Consider the following 22,270-nt stretch of genomic DNA (forward strand, 5'->3'; position numbering starts at 1 on the left):
TTACTTTGGTTGATTGGTTAAGTTTTTTTAAAGAAGATAAATGTTTTAATTGTCAAATAATTGATTCACCCGCCCGCCCTCCCCAACCCCCCTCTCAGTTATCTTGGTGGACTATTGTTTCTAACAGGGTTGCCCTCTTTCCCCCACATTATTTGGCATTTATATTGATGAGCTCAAGACCTTCCTTGGAGAGTCTTTGCTCCCAGGTGATGATTGCTACTTACACCGAATTTTGATCTTCGTTCTCCTATATGTTGATGATGTGGCCCTTTTAGCATCTTCTCTCGAGAGTCTTCAAAGGCTCCTAGACGGTCTAGGCTCCTACTGTGACTTACAACAGCTGACTGTGAACCTGAGTAAGACTCGGGCTATGGTATTCAACCTTCTGAAGAGCTCTGATCTGCACTTCTATTTTTAGGGTCAAGAGATTGAGATCACCTCTTCTTACACATACCTTGGTGTCAAGTTTTCGAGACATCGCTTCAGTATGAGACTGGTCATCCAGCCCAGAGTTAACAAGGGGATGTGCTCCCTTGTTATGCTAGAGAGACAATGCTTTAGACACCACTCCCAGGACATGATATCCAAGTTGTCCCTCCTGAACTCCTTGGTTAGACCGACAGTGCTTTATGGTTCAGTGGTTTGGGAACCGTCTCTTCTCGACTCAGATTGGGCCTCTATTGAGCATGTTTAGACTTTGCTTCTTAGACGCATTATCAAATGCCATAGATTCATCCCCCATGACATTATGCTCATCCTTTCAGACTAGGTGTCATTTTTTATCTGGTTTGGTTTCTTCACCACCTTCGTGGCTTTGCGGACTCAACGGTTGGTCATCACCAATATTCTCACTTGGCCTATTGCTCCTCTGTTGTCGTTGTTGCCTCAGATCCCTCCCCTAGAGATTTATGTTGGTACGCTCAGGCAACCTCGTTGTTGAGCTAAATAGGGATTGATATTGACCACCTCCCTCCCTTCTAATTTTCATTAGATGCTCATGCTCATCTCCTCCCATCACCACAAGAGTTGAATGGGCATGTTAGGATAGATATTTATAGACAGTACATCACCACGACCTGGAGTAACCCGACCGGGGGGTTATGTCCTAAGATGGCCTTTTATGCTGAGCACTTCTTAGTTATCACTAATGGGGTTATTACACAGCCTAGCTACTTATCACGGCGTTGGTGTCATGCCTTACGCATTTCCCTTGGATCTTTCAGAGTTGGCTCCCACCAATTACGGATCCAAACAGATCATCATATTAGCAGAGAGGACCAGAAATGTCGCTTATGCTCTTTGTCAAAGGCTGAGACAAAGAACCATTTCATCTTTCGTTGCCCATCCTACTATAAGATCAAAGGGATGTTCTATTGCCTATTCAGAAAGTGTAGTTCCTTCACAACTTTCTTCATCTATACGAATCAGAGATGCCTAGCGCTCTATCTTAGGGAGGCAATGCAATTCCAAGATTCCACTTTGCAACGCTTGACCCCCTAGAACGTCACGGATCAGCCCCTTATCACCACCTTCTTCTTCTCCCCCTTGTCTCCGACGAGGGGGGTGAAGCGGACCTCCAATGCCAACAATACCCCCATGGTTGACCACTCTAGATCAGTGAGACCCCACACTAGGTTTAGTACGACTACTACTACTCTTACTCCTCAGCGGCGCCACTCTCGCAACTCACAACGACAAACCAGAGGTCCTTTATGCCCTGATTCATCTCGTTCGATGTTGGAGTTCTTTCAGCGGAGGAAAGGTCCCTAGTTCTTGCCTCCTTGTTGGCCTTTTTGTTGTTTTATTTATTTTGTTCTCGCTTGCTCTTTCCCAAACACCATTTGGTGTCTTGTAGTTCGCTACTTCCTTGCTTGTATGCTCTTAGTCCCTTAGACCCTTGAAGGTCTTTTGTTGGACATTAATAGATTTGTCTTATCTTATCTTATACATTTTTTGCATGTTCCCTTATTTCAATTGTCTAAAGTATATTTTGAGTCAATCCATCCCACCATTAATGTTTTGAAGCAATTCATGACGTCCCTTTTCAGGATCCCATTGCCTCTATTGAAGATATGATTACTTTTGTTGTGGCTATAATTCATTCTATTATTGATACCCTTTAATGGTTAATCTTTTATATTTACACCCTTCCCTTGAGGCAAAGGAGTCGCGTCTTTTTGACAAATAGACACTAGCAATAAATGATATCTCTTAATTATTATTTTATTCACACCCTTTGAGGATCGAGTGACAACTTTAACCAAGCTATGTCTTTGCCAAGGATTATTGTTCTTACAATAATTTTAACCTCTTCTATTTATCAGTAAATCTTTCTAATTTCTACCATAGCTATTAATGGAGACCACTTTCTCTTATATTATTATGATCAATACATCTTGCCTTGATTGTTGTCTTTTATTTTGATTTATCTTGTTGCTTTTTCATTTATACATTGTTTAGGTCTGGTATCATCTTTTGAATCTGTTTATATTTATACCAATGAATAAATACATATACCTTGTGTCTTTCAAATGAGTTGATCTCTCATTTATATCTTCAATGGTGGGGAGTCACACCTCTTCACTATGGCCGCACTTCGCAATGGTCACAACATTTTATCATTGTGACTCTTTGGAATAGGCACAACCCTTAATCATTTTATCCTTTGGAGTCACAAACCTTCATAATTGTCACTCTTCGAAGGAGTCGCAACCCTTCATAATTACCATCCCTTTTAAGAGTCATAGTCCTTTATGTCATTTGAAAGAGTCACAACCTTCCATATATACCATCCTTTAGAAGAGACAACACTTCATAACATTTGTCTTTTAAGGAGGTCATTTCTTTATTTTATTTTCATTCATTTTTTCCTCTTCCATTACTTCTTGATTCTACCACATCTTCTCTCCCTTCTTCTATCCCCTTTCAAATTAAGTTCTCTTATTCTTTTTTATAAATCATATTTGAAAATGTCAACTTTTTATTTCATGTCTTTTGACCCTTCATTAACTTATATAAGCTTATCTAAATTTTAATTCTTTTCTTTTATATTATTTTTATTATTCCTATTTTTGTTCTCTTATATTTTGAATTTATAATTATTGTAAAAAAAAAAGAACATTACACAATTTGAGCACTTAAAAAACATTTCAAAAGAGAAGTTAAAAAGATAACGAGCACAGCCAAGGAACTGGATACTTAAGTACAGAAACATAGAAAGTAAATTAATGATTAAGCTGAATCTACTATATCATTAATAATGTGTACTGTCTGATTACAAATAAATGCAATGGCCGTTCAAATTTACAGGTTATTGGACTTCGTAAGTATATAAAAGGTGAATGTAAAGGTGACCTTTAGGCAGGTGGCTTCGAAGCCAGAATGCCAATTCAACATATTAGATACTCTGAAGGAAGATAAGGGGGAAGAAAATCACATTGCCTTGCACATTATTTAAAATCTGTACCCCCTAGGTTTCAACTTTAACAACGTTAGAAAGTAAAGCAGGTCTCATAATCTGCCTACGCCCTCAAAACCTCCATGAATTTCAAATTCATAGCAGTGCAAACATAAGAGAGAAGCAGCACACAGTTTTATTGACCATCCTATTTGTGCGCAATAGTTTATAAGGAAAATATAAACAACACTTGTCAAGCTCCAAACGTAATCAAGGTAAGATCTCCTGATAAGAAAACTAATTTGGATAATGGCTAAATATTGTGAGATGTTGAAAACTTTAAAACTGCTGCATAGTGAACTGATTTTACTTGTTTACAGAGCATTTGAATGAACATGTATTGTCTTCAATGCCTCCGATCATCAAAAAATCTCTTAATATTTAATGGCTCTTTCCTAGGGTACTCCTGTTGGGGGCTAAAAAAACTTCCCTGGTTCCGATTAAAACCTCTCTGTTCGTGTGGGTTAAAACCTTTTTCCTGGTGCCGATCAAAATGTCCCTCCTGATGCCGGCTAAAACTTCTCTCTGAATCCATAGGCGCAAATGCTGGAATGGATAACAAGAAATATCAGTTAGCCAAAAAATTTCTCGGCAATCAGCAGAATAACCAGTAATGAAAAATCTATTAAATACGAAAGACATGGGATCCTATGGAAACTGATAGGTTGTTAGAAATATTCATGAACAGGGTGGAAAAGAAATCTTGCTGAAGTAACAATTGAAAAAAATGAATACTGGAAATAGAGGATAGCCATGCTGCTCCTATCCTAAGGCAGCGGCCACATCAGCCTCTTCTAAACTGGGGCAAAACATCCAGGTTGAAAATCCACAGCAAAACTACATGCAGCCTCCATGTTAGAGGGAGGATGATACTCTAGGAATAGGATTTTGGGTGGTTTTTGTAACACCACATCATCCTTTAAATAACCATACAGGGATATTATTTTATTTCTGGGGTTGGGTTTGGTTAGGCTTCACCCATACAAAAAAACATGTAAAAATCATGCATGTGTCCACACGTGCACTGTGCATTTGTGCAGTCTAAAAGCAGGAATTAAGTTTAGAATATCACATAGCATCATATAGACAACAGAACCACCATAAACTTGTATGTCATTAAAACATAAATGATAAATACTATAAAGCATTCGTCATTTAAATTTCAAGTTCAATATTAAATCAGCTTGAGACCATAAGATAGCCAGTGTGCCAATTTGTTTCTCCCTCCCTGAGCTTTCATACTTTCAATCTGTTAAGAAACCTGTCTGACTTCTCTGTTAATCCCTTGATAAAATCTTCTGATAGTGGGGAACATGTTCCTCCCCCTACCCCATGCATCCGTGATCATCCTAGGGAGACCCTTATTGTGTCTTTTGTCTCTAGGGAACCCTTTTACTATTAGCCCAAATATGAAAGATATGTGACCATGGATCAAAAATAGAATTGAAAAGAAACTTGATGGATGAAACAACAAATTCTGTCCCTCAGAAGCAGAATACAGGTGTGCCAAAAAGAACCCTTTCTCCATACAGCATTTATTATGCTTCACTCTACTTGTTTAGCAACTATCTAGCAAACAAAATTCGAAAAAAGGATTAGGTTTCCTGTGGCGAGATGAGAAAAGTAAGAGAAAAAAGCACTCAGTCAAATGGGACTGGTGTTGTATGGACAAGTATCATGGAGGGCTAGGTCTTAAGGATTTCAGGAAGCAAGGCATTGCTCTTGTTGTAAAATGGTTATCAGTGCTCTAGAGGAGGTGAACCATGGAAGGTTTTAGTCAAAAACAATATTATACTTGCTTCCATAAAATTTGCCAAACATGAGAAAGGTTTTCCCCTTAGTGGTCTTCTTGTAGAGGATACAGCAATACCTCTTCATGATCCAAGGTGTTTCATATTTTGTGGAAAGCTTGGGAGTTGGTGAAAGGCAAGGTCATCAAATGCAAGTTCATTCATTATAAATATTAGTATATTATTTGTTGATGTAATGCAATATCATCAATTACACTTTACTAAAGTTTACTACGATAATGCATTTGCATATTAGTTGTCATATAGACACATAGGAGTTTGTATATCAGTTGTCATGTAGATACATATGAGTTTGAATTTCATTTCAGCACATGGCATTGGAGAAATCAACTTGAGATGGAGTTAGTTGTCATATCATACCTCTGTGTGTGAGATCCACCTATTTCTCCGATCACATTATCATTGTCTCATTGTTGCACATACTTTGTTGTACATTGAAGAATGATCCACCTTTAGTGGACATGTGATTACACTTAGCGTAATTGATAGAATATCTGATGCATTTATCCTCATTATCATGCATTGCATATATATTTAGGTATATCTACATTGTGCATATTTGAATATCAATGGGTATTTTATTCATGTATTCTTGATCATTAAATCAATCAATTAATCATATCATTTTTCCTATCTCTATTATGTTATAAGTTAAGCTTCAAGATCTTGGCATTTCATTTGTTGCATTAGGCAAATTCTTACAATGGTATCAAAACCGAGTGTCATTGTATAGCCTATTTGGAAAGAACTTTGTTGCAGGTCAAAAATGGAGCTTGTGTTGGTGTAATTAAATATCACTAATTACAATTTACTTTAGTTTTAGTTGTCATGTAGACAAATTGGAGTTTGCATTTCATTTAGCACATGTTGGAGAAATCCACTTGAGGTGGAGTTAGCTGTCATCTCATACCTCTTCGTGTCTAAGATTTGCCTTTAGTGCTCCTATCACATTATCATCCTCTCATTGTTGCACATACTTTATTGTACAATGAAGGTGTCAGCCGACTGGATGGTTCCGGCGGTGTTTCTGTAGCCAACGGAATGATGTCCGGCGGTGTTTCTGTATTCTGTAGCCGACGGGGTGATGTCCGGCGGTGTTTCTGTATTCTGTAGCCGACGTCGTCAGTAAATAGTTTGTAGCGGATAGAATATTTGTGGCCGACGGACTCCTTTGGGAAGGTTCGGCGGTAGTATTTATATCCTGTCTGGGATCATTGTAAATCATCAATCATCTGCTATTGCGAATATTATGAAGCCTAATGTATGTTCTGGCATATGCGAATATTATTCTGCTATTATTGTTTGTATGCGTTGATTTCTTTACCTGTACGGTAAACATTTGGCGCCATTGCCTTATGAATCTGGAAGGTGGGAGGAATGAAGATTAATGCCAAATCAGCTTAACAAGGATCGAAATAAGGCGAAGGAAAAAGATGGAATCTGTATTACACAAAAGAATTTAATTCTCGCACAGCAAGCCGAACGCCAACGGAGATTTCAGAAGATTGCCGACGGACACTGAAGCGCGGAAGAATTGTTGGAGGAGACTCGGCAGCGGGTGGAATTGGTGGAAGAAGCACGGGAGGAGTTCTTGAACTTGTGTTCGCCAAGGGAGGAAAACTCTGACGAAAGAGCATCAACTTGCACGGCTCGCAGTGCCGACGGAGCACGAGCGTGGAGTGATCTCTTCGTCCAGGATAGACTTCCGCGGGAAACAATTTCAGAGGATCCTTCTTCTTCACCAAGGTTCGCACCTGTCGACACCTCTAGTGCGGAAGTGCAGACCGCTGGTGCGGAAGTACAGACCACCGGTGTGGGAGTTCAGACTGTCGGTGCGGGAGTTCAGACTGCTGGCGCGGGAGTGCCGATTGCCGGTGTAGGAGTGCAGACCTCTGGTGTGACAGTGCAGACCTCCAGTGTTGTGATGGCGGGACCCAAAGAGAAGCTACCGAAATTTGAAGGCGATGGTACAGTCGACCCCATCCGACATTGTAAGACATGTGAGACGATCTGGCGGGCAAATGGAATCACAAATGCCGACGAATGGGTCAAGCAATTTTCGGCAACCCTACGGGGTGTTGCGATTGATTGGTTTTCGGATACAGATCCACAAAAGCTGGATACCTGGGATAACATTAAAAAAGAGTTCCCGGCGGAATTTAAACTCTTACGGGATGATAATGAAATCGTAGCGGAGATTTTCAATACCAAACAGGGGAAGCACGAAACTGTTCGCGTCTACGCCAGGAGATTAAAAGACTTAATAAACAAAATGGAAAGCAAGCCGGCAGACGAATTGCAGAAAAGATGGTTTGTGGATGGCCTACGATCGAAATTGCGGAGGAAAATGAAAATTGTCCCACCGTCATCATATGTGGATGCGTGTAACAGAGCACTGGACCTTGAAAGTGAACAGAAGACAAAGAAGAAGAAAACTAGCTCCTCTGATTCTGATGACGACGAGCCTGCCGGAGATGATAGCAGCGATGACGAAGGCAGCAGCAAGAATGTTCGTGCCCTACAGAAGGATATGGTTCACATGATGAAGGAGTTTAAAAATATGCAGAAGGAGCCAAAAGGTAGTGAGCTATGGTGCACGGAATGTAAGACCAACGGTCATACTAAAGGATCGTGTCCAAAGAACCAATTTTGTGACATTTGTCAGATCATGGGCCATTCGACAAAGGAGTGCCCCTTTAACATGAAGACAAGAGGATCTCCGCAGGTGCTTCTCACACAGGAGGCTTCCCCGACGGGTAGTAGCAGAAACACGAATACAGCCGGTGCTACATCTAGAGGATACAGGAATAATAGCAGAGGGCAAAATAACAATGCAAACAATAACAATAATAATGGGAGTCGAAGTCAAACTCAGTATGATGCAAACAAACGACCGATCGTTCAATGCCGAGTATGTAATTTGTGGGGTCATTTTGCGCGGGATTGTACAACGGCAAACACACCCAAATTATTATGCAGATGGTGCAAACCCAGCGATCACGAAGATTCCAAGTGTCCAAAGGCTGGAGTAAACTTGATCACTGTTGGCACGGATGTAGAGGAGGTTCTGGCAACTACACGAAGGCAAGCGGAGGAAAAAAGAAAAGTGGGGGAAGCGCCGGCGAACATTGCAAAGGCATCGTCGGCGGGGACATCTCAGTTGAAGGACATTACTGCCACCTTTGCAAAGAACTTCGCAGAACAAAACATTGTACGGCAGATCTTACAAACGGAGATACCGATCAAGATAAGTGACCTCCTTCTCACAATGCCCCAATTACGGACGACCATTCTGAATCATACACCGTTTTCAAAAGCACCGGAGGACACAGGAAGGGACAGTAGGGAAGTGATGACAACAGACCCAATGCTGCTGGCACTCACATCCGGACGGCATCTGGCAGTCGTCGAGATGGGGATTTTGGGAAATGTTTTGACAGAGACAATTGTTGACGGAGGGTCCAGCGTGAATGTCTTACCGGAGGATACCTGGAAGAAGTTGGGGAAGCCGACGCTGTGGCCACCTACATTCCAATTGCTCACGGCGGACCAGCACAGGATCAAACCGTTGGGAACCTTAAGGGCGCAAATGGTAACTATTGGTACGCAACCATTTTTATTGGATTTTGTGGTTATTCCATTGAAAAGAAAAGGATATGATGCTATTCTGGGACGAGATTGGTTGGTGCAAGCAAAAGTAAAGCATGATTGGAAACGAAATACCCTATCAATGGAGGGCGGAGGCAAAAGATTCACAATTGACCTGCATACACAAATGGTCGGTGAGGAGGCAACATCGTCAGATTCAAAGAGTGACGGCAAAAGTGACGACGAAGCAAAGAAGAGAATGAAACCAGACGAAGAGGGAGTATTGAGACTTGATGGAGGATCGAATGACGACAACCTGGACTCGGTGAATGGCCTGTTCCATTGGCAGATAGAAGACTACGAACTGTTTTCGAGTTGCAATATGTTAACGGTCGACGAACGTGACAAAACACAGGAAAATGAATGTCCGAAGGAATGCAGGGAAGCGGAAGAAGGAAAAGTTGCCACGGCTGAAGCTGAGGGGAAGAACATACAGTTTGAACACAGAAAAACGAAAGATCCCACTGTCCGGTACATGGTGAATAGACCGCGCGAAAAGAAAAAGTTACACCGCAACATAAAATTAGTGGAAGGGCACCGACAGCAAGGAAATAATCCAGTTGCGGGACGACCGCAGGCACAGTGGGCAACGGAAGTGGCACAGAACAAACGTAAGGCTTACGACGGTCAGAATGAAATCAAAGTGGAAAAGTTTAAGGGCAGATGGGTTGTACCATATCAGATTCGGAAGGTCGGCGACAATGGAGTGATCAGATTATCAACTTTGGACGGGCAGAAGGTACCTCCGGTAGTCAACAGATCCAAATTCAAAATATATGGTGCCAGGAAGACTCCATCGCTGTCATAGGATGGCCAGATGACTCCGTCGTCGTTGCAGAATGGCGACGCCTGGAGGCAAAATGGAGGTACCTCTGTTATTTGATTTCTTTTAAAAATTTATAAAAAAAAAAGTTTGAAAGAAAAATATTTTTAAAAAAAAAAAATTGAAAAAAAAAATTTTGGGAGCCCCGCGGACAGAAAGGCCCGCGGACTGAAAAGCCCCACGGGCAATAGCCTGTCCGCAGGAGTGACAGGAATGTCCCCACGGACACTCTGACCGCAAGTTGTTAAAAGCCCCGCGAACAGCTGTCTGCGGGCATACAACTTGTAAAGTTCTCCGCCAAGGAAAGCTCCACGGACTTAGAAATATTCTGCTCTGCACTTCTAAATCTTTCTACCAAAAAGACTCCGCTCTCTCCTCTGCGTTGATCACCAAACAGTCTTTCTCCACCGGTAACAAGGGAAGGTCCGCGAGCAGTCTTCGCCGCTAGAAAGGAAGGCCGCGAGTTTTTTAAAAAAAAACTCCTCCGCCAGTCAAGTCAGAGTGTCTCTGCCGGTCGATCTCCTCCGCCAAAAATTAGCCGCGGGCATAAAACTTCTGAATCCCCCGTCTAAAGTACGTTGTCGTTCCATTCCTCCGCCTTGGAGCTGCCCGCCATGCCCTTAATGGCCACCACAGGGTTCGAACTCTTGTTCCATGGCAATTTCCTACTACCATTCGTTGCCAGAAAGAAACATAGGAGTCCGCACAAAAGGATTGCACAGGATTTTGAGACAGATCGGTTGGGATGAGGAGGCACTGAAAACATCTGAACAAAGCATCGAAATGCATGAAGCTGAATGCAAGCCTCAAATTCCATTCCCTCCTCTAGCCAGACTTTTGCGGGGAAACAGAGACATAAAGAAGAGTGCTTGTTCTGCCAAAAGGAGAAGAATTTCTGTATAGAGGATTAAAAAAAAAAAAAAAAAAAAAACGACATAATCAAGTTGTTCAAAATGAGTGACAGATGATGCCAAAGGGAAGGAGACACATCCGTGGTTGCCAGAAAGAGTGCAGAATTGGCAGATAATGACAAAAATGGTGTGTTCCGTGCATTTCTGTGTGGGTTGCGAAGTGTTAGTTTGGTCTTGGCGATGAGGGGCGCTGCCCCTCGACCCCGCCGGGGGCATTCCCTGGACCCCCAGTCGTGGCGGATATCAGTCGTGGGAGTCTGACTAGTTGAGAAGAGTTGAAGTTGCTACAGGCATGGACTTTCTGTGTACCAGAGGCAGTGGGAGCAGGTGTGGCTGTGAGGCTGTCTTGGTGGATGCGTAGAGAGCTCGGGAGGAGCTGATCATCCAGTTGGAGGCAGTGCAGCGACACTTGGCTCAGAGTACCGAGGGATTGAAAACAAAGAAAGCAGCACAGGTGGCTATCAAGGTCAGCTTGAGGAGACAGTATTGTGTTAGCAGAGGCTCCAGATGTAACGGGATGAATGTGGAAGTGATGTGATAGAAGCAAATTTTTTGTTGTAATCACTCTGATGATATTTTTTGTTTGTTAATTTGTCTCAGATATGTTGTAATTGTCGTCCAGAGACGACTTTTCTTTTTGAGGGGGATAGTGTCAGCCGACTGGATGGTTCCGCCGGTGTTTCTGTAGCCGACGGAATGATGTCCGGCGGTGTTTTTGTATTTTGTAGCCGACGGGGTGATATCCGGCGGTGTTTCTGTATTCTGTAGCCGACATCATCAGTAAATAGTTTGTAGCGGATAGAATATTTGTGGCCGACGAACTCCTTCAGGAAGGTTCGGCGGTAGTTTTTATATCCCGTCTGGGATCATTGTAAATCATCAATCATCTGCTATTGCGAATATTATGAAGCTTAATGTATGTTCTGGCATATGCGAATATTATTCTGCTATTATTGTCTATATGCGTTGATTTATTTACCTGTACGGTAAACAAAAGGATGATCCACCTTTGGTGGACATGTGATTATGCTTAGTGTAATTGATAGAATATCTCATGCATATCTCCTAGTTATCATGTATTGCCTATATATTCAGGTATATCTACATTATGTATATCTATATACTTGAATATCAGTGGGCATTTTACTATGTGTCCTTGATCACTATTGAATCAATCAATTGCTCAAATCACTTTTTCTATCTCCTTTGTGCTATCAATTAAGATTCTAGAGCTTGGGATTTCATTCTGTACCTTAGGCAAATTCTTATATTATTATATTACTTTATAGGTCATCTTTTGTATATGATGTAAATTAGGTGGATAAGATCTTTATAATTCTTACATTTGTAAATTCTTTATAACAATCATCTTGATCGTTTGTTTATACATTAAATTATTTACGAATTACTTCTAGGTAATATGGTAATAGAGCAAGATTTTTTTGAAAAAAATCTCGTTAATTTTTTTTTTTGGAAATCTTTTTAGTAATGTTTTTTTCAAAACAAATTTTACTTGAAGTTTGTGGGTCTATTCTAGGACAATATTCTTTCCTACCCGTGTTCACTTTGTTCCCTTTAGCCCCACGCGTAGGGTGTTTTTTTACTCTTTGCAACTCCAAAGGGATTTTTTGAGTCTTTGCAACTTGTTTTCTTAGTCAAAATCCCTTTTTGAATGTTGTTTTTAATCCCGTGTGGTTATGTTATTTTTTTGTTTTTTGTGGTTTTTCTTGCATCTAAGAGACAAAGGACACTATTGCAACTCACACAGATCCTCTACAACCTACACGACATTTAATTTTTTGCAACTTACGCGACCATTTTCCTACCATTTTTCTATGACGGGCATATTGACAGCCTTCTCTACCACTTTTTACCATTCTTCTGGTCGTCTTCTGCAATTCCCAACCTTGTTTGGTTATTGTTTTACAATTAGTGGTTATTTTTCTATCATTTTTTAGGGTTTTTTAAGGCTAGGGTTTTATTTGAAACTCTCTTTTCCCATGTCAGATTAAGAATCTAATTACAAATTCTTGGTCGCCTTTTTGAAACTTCAATTGGGTCATCATCGCTGTTTTGCGAGTGTCTTGATTTTTGTGCCTTGAATTTTATATCAGTTTGAACTTTATTTTGATTTCAAATTCTTCTTGGGTGTTTTGAGATCTCTTCTAGGTCTTCATTGGATTTCCTGGGTCAGTTGCAAATTTTGAGACTCAAAATTTGTATCAGTTGTACTTCATTATATCTTTAAAGCATGTTGATGCATCTGCCTATGTTTTCTTTATTGGGGTCTTGTTTCAGATTTTGTGTTATTGCCCCTTTTTCGTTTCTTGTTTTTTTGCATTGAGAAACATATGAGATGGCATCATTGAGCATCTTAATGTTGGAGGGAAATCAAAGATCAACGAGAAACATTATAAAACCTAGAAGTGGTGTGCATGCTAACAATCTTAAAATATGGCCACCTTGATAAGCTTGTTTTGGGCACAGCGGCTCAACCTACCACAGTCCAAGCAGACAAAGACAAGTTTGATGACTGGAATCGAGAAGTTATTATACTTCTCAAGCTCTCTATCATAGACAATCAGTTGCCTCAGGTTCCTTCTAGCAAGTTAGCATCAGACATCTAGCAACATCTAAAGAAGTTGCATGAGACATCTGACAAGAGCAAAGCATTCATCATAAAGAACCACTTCTTCTCCATCATGATGTATGAACATGTGTTGTACAGGAGCATCTCACAAAGATTAAGGAAATTCAAAATCAGCTCGAAACAATTGATCAAAGGAATGGAGGCAGATATGGTAGTCATCACTTTGAAGACCTACCTAAATCCTATGAGAACTTTATAGAGACTCTCAACATTACTTCCACTAATGTTTATCTGAAATTTCCGGAGTTGTGCACCAAACTTTTGCAGCAAGATCATTGGAAACAATAGTTTGGTAACAGTGCCACTTCGTCCTCCTTAAAGCATGCCTTTGCAACCAAATCCTTTAACAAGGATAAAGGAAAATCTCAACACTCATATAATGTTCCCATTTTTGCCAGTATCAGAGTTTGAGAGATTAACCTATTATTGTGATCCTCGTAGGCTAATTATTGTGGATAGAGGATCTTCTAAGGCAGTGGCTTGGCTTGGAAGGGTCTTGTCTTCTCCACAATCAAATAAGTTACAAGTTGGTCTTTGTTTAGCTCAAACCGGACTTCATTTGGGCTTAGTTTTGCATACTTACTCTTTGTGGTAAGTTGGGTGTTGATTGAGATGGACCCTTTCTATTTTTGGAAAGTGCATTTGGTCACATGTAGAAATGATAGGCGTGACTCCTATTTCAGACGGCATATTTAAATGATGGGTATTATGGGAGTTATAATATATTTAGTAGCCACATTATTATTAAATCATTAAATAACTTATTATAAAGTTATAATTTAACTTTATATCACTTAAGTTGAGGGTTGAGTAATCATTGGAAGGGACCATTTATTTTTTTAATATTATTGCAAGCCAAGTATTAAATGTTGTCAAAAGGGTTAAAGTTGGAAAGTTTCAAGAGTTGAGTTCTTTTGGGAAACTTACACAATTTTAGAAATTCAGTTCTTTTGGAAACTTTTGTCAACAAAGGCGTTATTAATATGAGCTCATTTCACTGAGAAAAGCATGCTTGGATATTTTATTAGCTTTTGATGCCTTTGTGGCTTTTCTGAATTTTCTGAATTGGGTGCCCTTGCTGAAGTATAAGGGTTTTTCCTAATAATTTCTATTGCAAATTGTGTTGTTAAACAATTTGTCTACTTTCCTCCTATCGTTCATACTGTGTCTTGGAGGTTGGCTGAAATATTGATTGATTGGTGAAGAGGATCGAATTACCATCTAGCATTGGTGAGATTGCAAATTGTGATTTCGAATTGTGGCACTAGAAATCTGTCGATTTACACCTGGAGGCAGCGTTTCATGTTCTTGGGCGAGCCTCTGAGCCAAATTTCACTTGGAGGTTGGGCGGCATATTTATCGGCAGCTGCAATTTATATTTAAAAGTATTGGAGATCAGGTTATGGGATGTGTGAGTATTGAAGGGGGGCTGCGTTTGATGCAATCTAAATCTGTAACATTTACTTTGGCCTATGATTTGCATTTTAGGGCCTGCAGTTCAGTTTCTCACCTCCAAATCTGGACATTAAGGGATGGTACACAGTTGCAGACCTGGGCTTTAAATTCTCTAAGCTTGTGATTGAAGTTTAAAGGTGGTGAAACATATTGTAGGTGCTGCGATTTACTTTGAGCTCTGGAGATTCTTTTTGTTAATTGGCATTACATTTGGACAGGCCAACTGTGAGGCAAGGATCCACACAATATAATTCAGGCTCCTTGTTATTTGTAAATTGTTTGAAATTCATTTGCAAACATCAACAAACTATGTTATAACAAATAGGCAAATAAATTTCCTGAATTGTGCTTTCCTCGCAATTACTTCTTCTTCTTATTTTTAAAAAATCATATATGCCAAACTCAAAAAAAAGTACATTCCAAATTCCATAAATATAGCATTGATCAGCTGTGTGCCAAATGTTTGATGAAATGCCAAACATCTGATTCGTGAAGAAGAATTAGGTAAAATTTAATGAAAATTAGAATTGCTCAAGTTATAGCCAGGTGAGGGTTATTTCAGTGGTATCAGAGCGGTTTCCTGCCATCCTATGGGGTAGGAAAGCTATTTTATTTTCAGATTTGTTGTTGCATTTGGAGTGACCAGCACTCTAGCTTTTTCTAGCCATGGACAGACAGGAGGATTGGCAGCTCTAGAAGTTGGTGGAGTAATGAGGAAGTTAGCGCGAATATGAATGCTTTGCAAGAGGGTGTGGAGAAACTCAAGCTTCATCAACAAAGGTTGGCGGAGAGCTTGACGGATCCAGAAACAGTTGAGAGGGCAGCAAAGTATATGGTTTCTGCCTTTAGAAGGCTGACATCGAGGTTGCAGGTAAGGAAGCTCAAGTTTTCCCCGATAGGTGTCCACGATGCAGATGTACCTATATTTAGTACGGCACTTGCTAGTCCTATCCGCAATGTTGATGACGGACTTATCTCACAGGGACATGTGGATGTGTCAGTGCACTTGGTGAACAACAACATTGAGCTTCAGCAAGTTAAGCCTCCCAAAGCAATTGCTACTATTAGTTCAGAGGCAGCTAATGTCATAGTTGTCACTAACTATTTAGACTCTCCCGAGGAGAGAGTTGTTATTGGAAACTTATATGTCAACTATCGTACTGTTGCTCCAATACAGGAAGTAGTTGCTTCCTCAAGTGGGACCGATGCACATATGGAAACACCCAACTGTGATGTTGGTGATTTAGTTCTTATAGTGGAGTCAGTAGATGTGAGTTCATGCTCTAGCATTTCTTATTCACATTTTGGCATGGAGTCATGTGTGCAAAGTCTGGTGATGACAGTTGAGGCTCTATCAGGTGATGGGGATACAGATACAATGAACACCTGTAATGATTTGTTGGATGATGCTATGAGTTGCACCAAGTATGATACCCCTTGTTAGATATTGGGTGATGACTTGGAGGAGGTTTTGGATGAGTCCCAAGATCAATGTTTAAATGATCTTACTATTGAGGCGGAAGCTGAGACATGTGAGGAGATTGATATTGCGAGGGCTTCCATTTCTTCGGATGGGGAGTTGATTGAGGTACATAGTAGTTGTATCTCAGATGTTGAGTTGTGCGAGGATGTTAGCACACGTATGAGCGATCTCGTGGTGGGCAATTCTGATTCAGTTTCCTATCATAGTGCAGTTAGTGAGACAGAGAGCTTGCATAGGAGTCAGGGGTTACAAAGACATCATGTGACCAGTCAGCTGAAGGTGAGTGATAGTGACATTTCTTTAGCTCTTGAGCATTATGATGTTATCCGTCAGATGTTAGCTACATCTGGTTGGGGTACTCTTATGTCTAATGAGCGTAGTGATAGTACTCTTTCTCTAGTAAAGATTCATGCACTTCGAGACACTATCAAGATCTTGAAGCATAGTTACTCTTAGTTAGTTGCTGACAGGGATTACATTCTAGAGTGGGGTAGCACCTGTTATGAGACATTGTTAGGGAAAGAGGAGGATGTAGCTGAGCTCACCCAGGAGCTTGAGGTGACTATGGACTCTCTTCAGTATACTCAGTTGGCTCTTCAAGAGTCACAGTCATAGTTGGATGAGGTTACTGTGGAGTTAGAGGGGGTACAGTCGGCACCAGCCCCAGACCATGTTCAGTTACATATTGTGATTAGTGGTGAGTTTGCTTCCACGATTGGGGATGAGGGACGTGATGATGTGGCTGGCACATCCATCTAGCATATGGGTGCAGTAGGTATAGAGGAGGTAAGGGCATCAGGGGATATGAGCTCTCATGGTGATTTGCTTCTATCTGTCAGAAGTACATTTATTTCTTCATTTCATACAGCTGGTACCATTGGACAGATGGCAATGCCACATTTTTAGAGCGATCAGTTGTGGGTCACAAGGGAGCAAGTTGATGCTTCCACGTGTAATTTCTACTGCACAAAGTCTTTCATGGAGTATCTTTTGGAGAGTTCGGATGTGCAGGAGGATTCATACAGAGTGTCTGAGGGTACTCTCATCTGAGGCTCTCATGCCATTCAGAGGTTGGTGGGAAAGATCGTAGAGACTTTGTCTACTATGCTTCCCCATAGGGATTTTAAGGTTGGGTTTGTTCAGAGGATCGCCCAAGATCCTGCCCGACTTGTAGTTCAGAGTGAGAGATTGGAGTCATCTTCTAATTCCCAGTTTGGTATTGATGATCAATTGACAAAGATTGGAGCTTTCTACCAATATTATATAAGAGGGTGTGCTCGTCATTTTTCTTTTGACCCACAAGTAGAGGATTTGGTTTCACAACGGTGTGGATTGGTTCCAGTTTCATACCATCCATTATGAGATGGGTTGGCACCATCTTTTGTAGATGGGATTGATAACTGCAAGTTAGACTGCTTGCAGTATCTACATACCCTGGATAGCTTAGCAGAGGTTGGAATTGATATCAATGTTTCAGGTATCTATGGTTGTTACCATCTCCACAATGCAGTTGGGTATGAGTGTCAGTTTGATGGGGACTCAAGTATGGATAGAGTTGGTATTTCAGTTGGAATAAGTTCTGATGTGTCGTTGCCTTTCTCAGCACCTAGAGTCAGTTTTCAGATGATTTTGATGCTGATGTCAGTTATTTAGGTACTGGTGCTACAGGAGTTGCTTGTACACAACATGGATAGTATGCAGTTCTACCCTTGGGATCCAAGTGGTCTGTGATGTTCATTTAGCTACAAGATTACTTGGGGACAAGCAATCCTAGGGAGGTAGGACTATAATGTCCCCATTTTTGTCAGTATCAGAGTTTGAGAGATTAGCCTATTATTGTGATCCTCATAGGCTAATTATTGTGGATAAAGGGTCTTTTGAGACAGTGGCTTGGCTTGGAAGGATCTTATCTTCTCCACAATTCAATAAGTTATAGGTTGGTCTTTGTTTGGCTCAGATCGGACTTCATTTGGGCTTAGTTTTGTGTACTTACTATTTGAGATAAGTTGGATGTTGATTGAGATTGACCCTTTCTATTTTTGGAAAGTGCATTTGGTCACATGGAGAAATAATAGGCATGACTGTTATTTCAGACGGCATATTTAAATGATGAGTATTATGGGAGTTATAGTATATTTCGTGGCCACATTATTATTAAATCATTAAATGACTTATTATAAAGTTATAATTTAACTTTATAATATCATTTAAGTTGAGGGTTGAGTAATCATTGGAAGGGGTCATTTATTTTAATTAATATTATGCCAAGCCAAGTATTAAATGTTGCCCAAAGAGTTAAGTTGGAAAATTTCAAGAGTTGAGTTCTTTTGGGAAACTTTAACAATTTCAGAAGTTGAGTTCTTTTGGAAACTTTTGTCAACAAAGGCATTATTAATATGAGCTCATTTCACTGGAAAAAGCATGCTTGGATTTTTTTTAGCTTTTGATGTCTTTGTGGCTTTTCTGAGTTTTTTGAATAGGGTGCCCTTGCTGAAGTATAAGGGTTTTTCTTGATAATTCCTATTGCAAATTGTGTTGATAGACAATTTGTCTATTTTCCTCCTATTGTTCATACTGTGTCTTGGAGGTTGGCTGAAATATTGACTGATTGGTGAAGAGGATCGAATTACCATCTAGCATTGGTGAGATTGCAAATTGTGATTTCGAATTGTGGCACTCGAAGTCTACTGATTTACACCTAGAGGTAGTGTTTCATGTTCTTAGGTGAGTCTCTGAGCCAAATTTCACTTGGAGGTCGGGCGGCATATTTATCTGCAGCTGCGATTTATATTTCAAAGTATTGGAGACCAAGTTATGGGCTGTGTGAGTACTGAAGGGGGTTGCGTTTGATGCAATTTAAATCTGCAACATTTACTTTGGTCTGCGATTTGCATTTTAGGGCCTATGGTTCAGTTTGTCACCTCCAAATCTAGACGTTGAGGGATGGCACACAGTTGCAGACCTGGGCTTTAAATTCTCTGACCTTGTGATTGAAGTTTAAAGGTGGCAAAACATATTGTAGGTGCTGCGATTTACTTTGAGCTCTAGAAATTATTTTTGTTAATTGGCATTACATTTGGACAGGCCAACTGTGAGGTAAGGATCCACACAATATAATTCAGGTTGCTTGTTATTTGTGAATTGTTTGAAATTCATTTGCAAACATCAACAAACTATGTTATAACAAATAGGCAAATAAATTTCCTGAATTGTGCTTTCCTTGAAATTACTTCTTGTTATTTTTAAAAAATCACATATGCCAAACTCAAAAAAAGTACATTCCAAATACCATAAATATAGCATTGACCAGCTGTATGCCAAATGTTTGACGAAATGCTAAACATCTGATTCGTGAGGAAGAATTGGTGAAAATTTAATGAAAACTGGAACTGCTCAAGTTATAGCCAAGTGAGGGTTACTTCAAATCACGTTCATCTCAGCAGAAGGGCCCCAATTAGTCTCAGGATGGTTTGAAGAAGAAGGTTTAGTGTAACTACTATCACAAATATAGCCATTCTCTCAAGGATTGTCACAATTGATTAACTTATGATCAACGGAAGTAGGGAGGGTCTCAACCTAAAGCCAATGTTGTTGAGCACATGGAGCAAAAAGAGTCTTCCTTTTACAACTTCATGGATAAAAGGCCTATAAACCATGTACAATCTTTTACCTATGTTGGTTAACAGTTTGTTCTATTATATTTGATAATCTTAACTCTTTGATACCCAATGTTTGGAGAAACAAAAGGATTTTTACAAACAAATGGGTCAGTGTATGTATCCTATCACTGCCCTCTGAATTGATTAGGTACAGCTCCCTATGATTCTTGCAATAATATGCAATGGATATGTCTTTATGTGATTAGAAATTCTTGACATTATAAGCTCTTAACCTGAGAGCAGTAAAGGATAACCAAGTTGTTTGCAAGCACAAACAACTCAAGCAAGATGCATATGAATAACCTATCACATTCAATGGAATAATTGCAATAGATTATCTTGATATTTTCTTACTTCTAATTCTATTTTAAATGCAAATGACTCATCTAAATGCAGTTGGAAAGAAAGGATTATACATATGAGGACAAGTGGAATTGCTTTGGCTATTAACCTTGATTGAAATGGAATTCAACAAGTATCCAATAGATTTGCATACATTATCCTTTAATTCCCAATGAAATATCTAACATGTATGACACTATCAAAAGAAGAAACAGAACCATATATGAAGCAGCAAATGGAATTACTGTACTGCAAATATCAAAACGAAGTGGAATCCATTTGATTATTTATAGGATCATACACAATTGTCTTTCAACTCTAAGAGCAAAGCTATCTAATGCATGGACTACAAAACATTAAAAGAAAATATTGTAAATGGAATTACAGAACCATTCCCTCTCAAGATCGCCAACCTTTGTTATGTCAAAAGAGATTACATTTATGCTCTATTTTTATCATTTCTAAATTCTAGCAGAGCAACAGTCATATAATAGAAAATGAAATATGGAAATATCAATTTGCATCACAATATGAGCACATGCTATCTCTTCTATAAATGATTCCGAATCCATGATATTCCTGAAAACACACCATGACTGTTCATCTTCATGCAGTCTCAGAAAATCCTGTAGAAAATCGTTTATTCTTCATTTTCTATCTTTGTGCGCCAAATCCATATATTGAATATTCTAATGGTCACCGCATTTTCAAATTCTGAGCATCGATATCAAATCAACAGTCGTGATTTAAACATTGAGACTTTCCTTTATGGTTTCCACCATGGGTCCACCGAGTACACATGTCTTCTTGTCGCTTTGCCGCTAAAAATAACAGTCGAGCAACTTCATATAGCGAGATAGCGAAAATCATGGATCTCTTTCCAATCTAATGATGATAACAAAAAAATGTTAAATTTCTTTACTTTGCGGTGCGGGTCCCTCTTTCCAGCTAGGTACACCATGGTAGATAGATGACAGAATTTTATGTCTGACATCAGACTGTTTTGCCTCATTGGTACCTCGTGACTAGACTCTGACTATGTTTCATGAAAAGTGATGGCCCAACGGACACGTGTCATTCCCTCGCTATGTCACTTTACTTAAAGATCGATCAACTTTCTATAGCGACACAACGAGAATCATAGATCTGTTTTAATCGGGTGGCTAAGAACATACACAACCTGCAATCTTTCTTTAAACTATTTGACTTGTCAACTAGCCAATGACATGCAATTTTTCATTAATTTGACTTTTCTCCACCACATAGTTTATTATGATTTGCATTTGAGCCGTCGATTTTATTTTCAAAAGAAGTCGTATCACCTTTGACTAGTTTCTTTCGCCATTTCTACATTTTTGAGTATTCAATCTGTGTTCAATTCTTGCCTTAGACATGATTAGGAACAAAGAATTATGAATCATTAGAAATATCCAGATCTTCTTCTCATTAGGAAAATGCATAACAAACCCTCCCAAAACCTAATCACCTAGCCAAGAAATAATGTATTGCTCATATGATTTCCCACATTAGGTTAAGTCAAAGGGAGATGAGAAGAAAGACCATTCTAAGGGAAATCTAGACTCAGACTCAAGACTTTAACTTTTGATTTGACTCAAAAACTCCAAAGCAAAGATATAGACTGAAACTTGGGCAACGGTTGGCTCTGTTTGGGGATTTAAGCATGATAATACTTGAAAGAATCCAAGAAATCTCTGGTTCCACACAAGGGTGACAACTTAGAAAGAAAAGAACAAGCTAAACTAAGAAAGCAACAAGGAACTACCTAAGGAAAACAAGCAACTAAACTAAGCAAAATGCATGAAAAGGAAAACCTACCTCGCTATCCACTACACAAGGGTTACCTGTTTTCAATTTTGCATTTAATACAACTCCAAATCCTGCCCATTACAAGAACATGGCAAGGTTTCTCCAATTGGATATGCCAATTTGAAAGAATTATTTTGATTTGCTTGTGTGATCTGAAAAGGTCATTTCTACAAAGACTCAAACTTGGAATGCATGCCTCTTGGC

The 22,270-nt window shown here is 39.7% G+C and overlaps 1 protein-coding gene across 2 annotated transcripts in view; it reads right to left on the bottom strand.

Annotated features, from left to right (window-relative positions):
• Nucleotides 1-3,231: 3,231 nt before the first annotated feature.
• Nucleotides 3,232-22,270, bottom strand: part of LOC149554938 (uncharacterized) — a 113,766-nt gene continuing 94,727 nt past the window's right edge. For both annotated transcript variants that reach the window (XM_089828948.1, XM_089828949.1), the window contains exon 6: nucleotides 3,232-4,003. In XM_089828948.1, the coding sequence (XP_089685074.1) occupies nucleotides 3,804-4,003 (200 nt within the window). In that variant the 3' untranslated portion in view covers nucleotides 3,232-3,803. The remainder of the gene's footprint in view (nucleotides 4,004-22,270) is intronic.

Source organism: Cupressus sempervirens, chromosome 5 (genome assembly GCF_028749045.1).
Source record: "Cupressus sempervirens isolate cs-2001-9-10 chromosome 5, ASM2874904v1, whole genome shotgun sequence".
Lineage (NCBI taxonomy): Eukaryota > Viridiplantae > Streptophyta > Pinopsida > Cupressales > Cupressaceae > Cupressus > Cupressus sempervirens.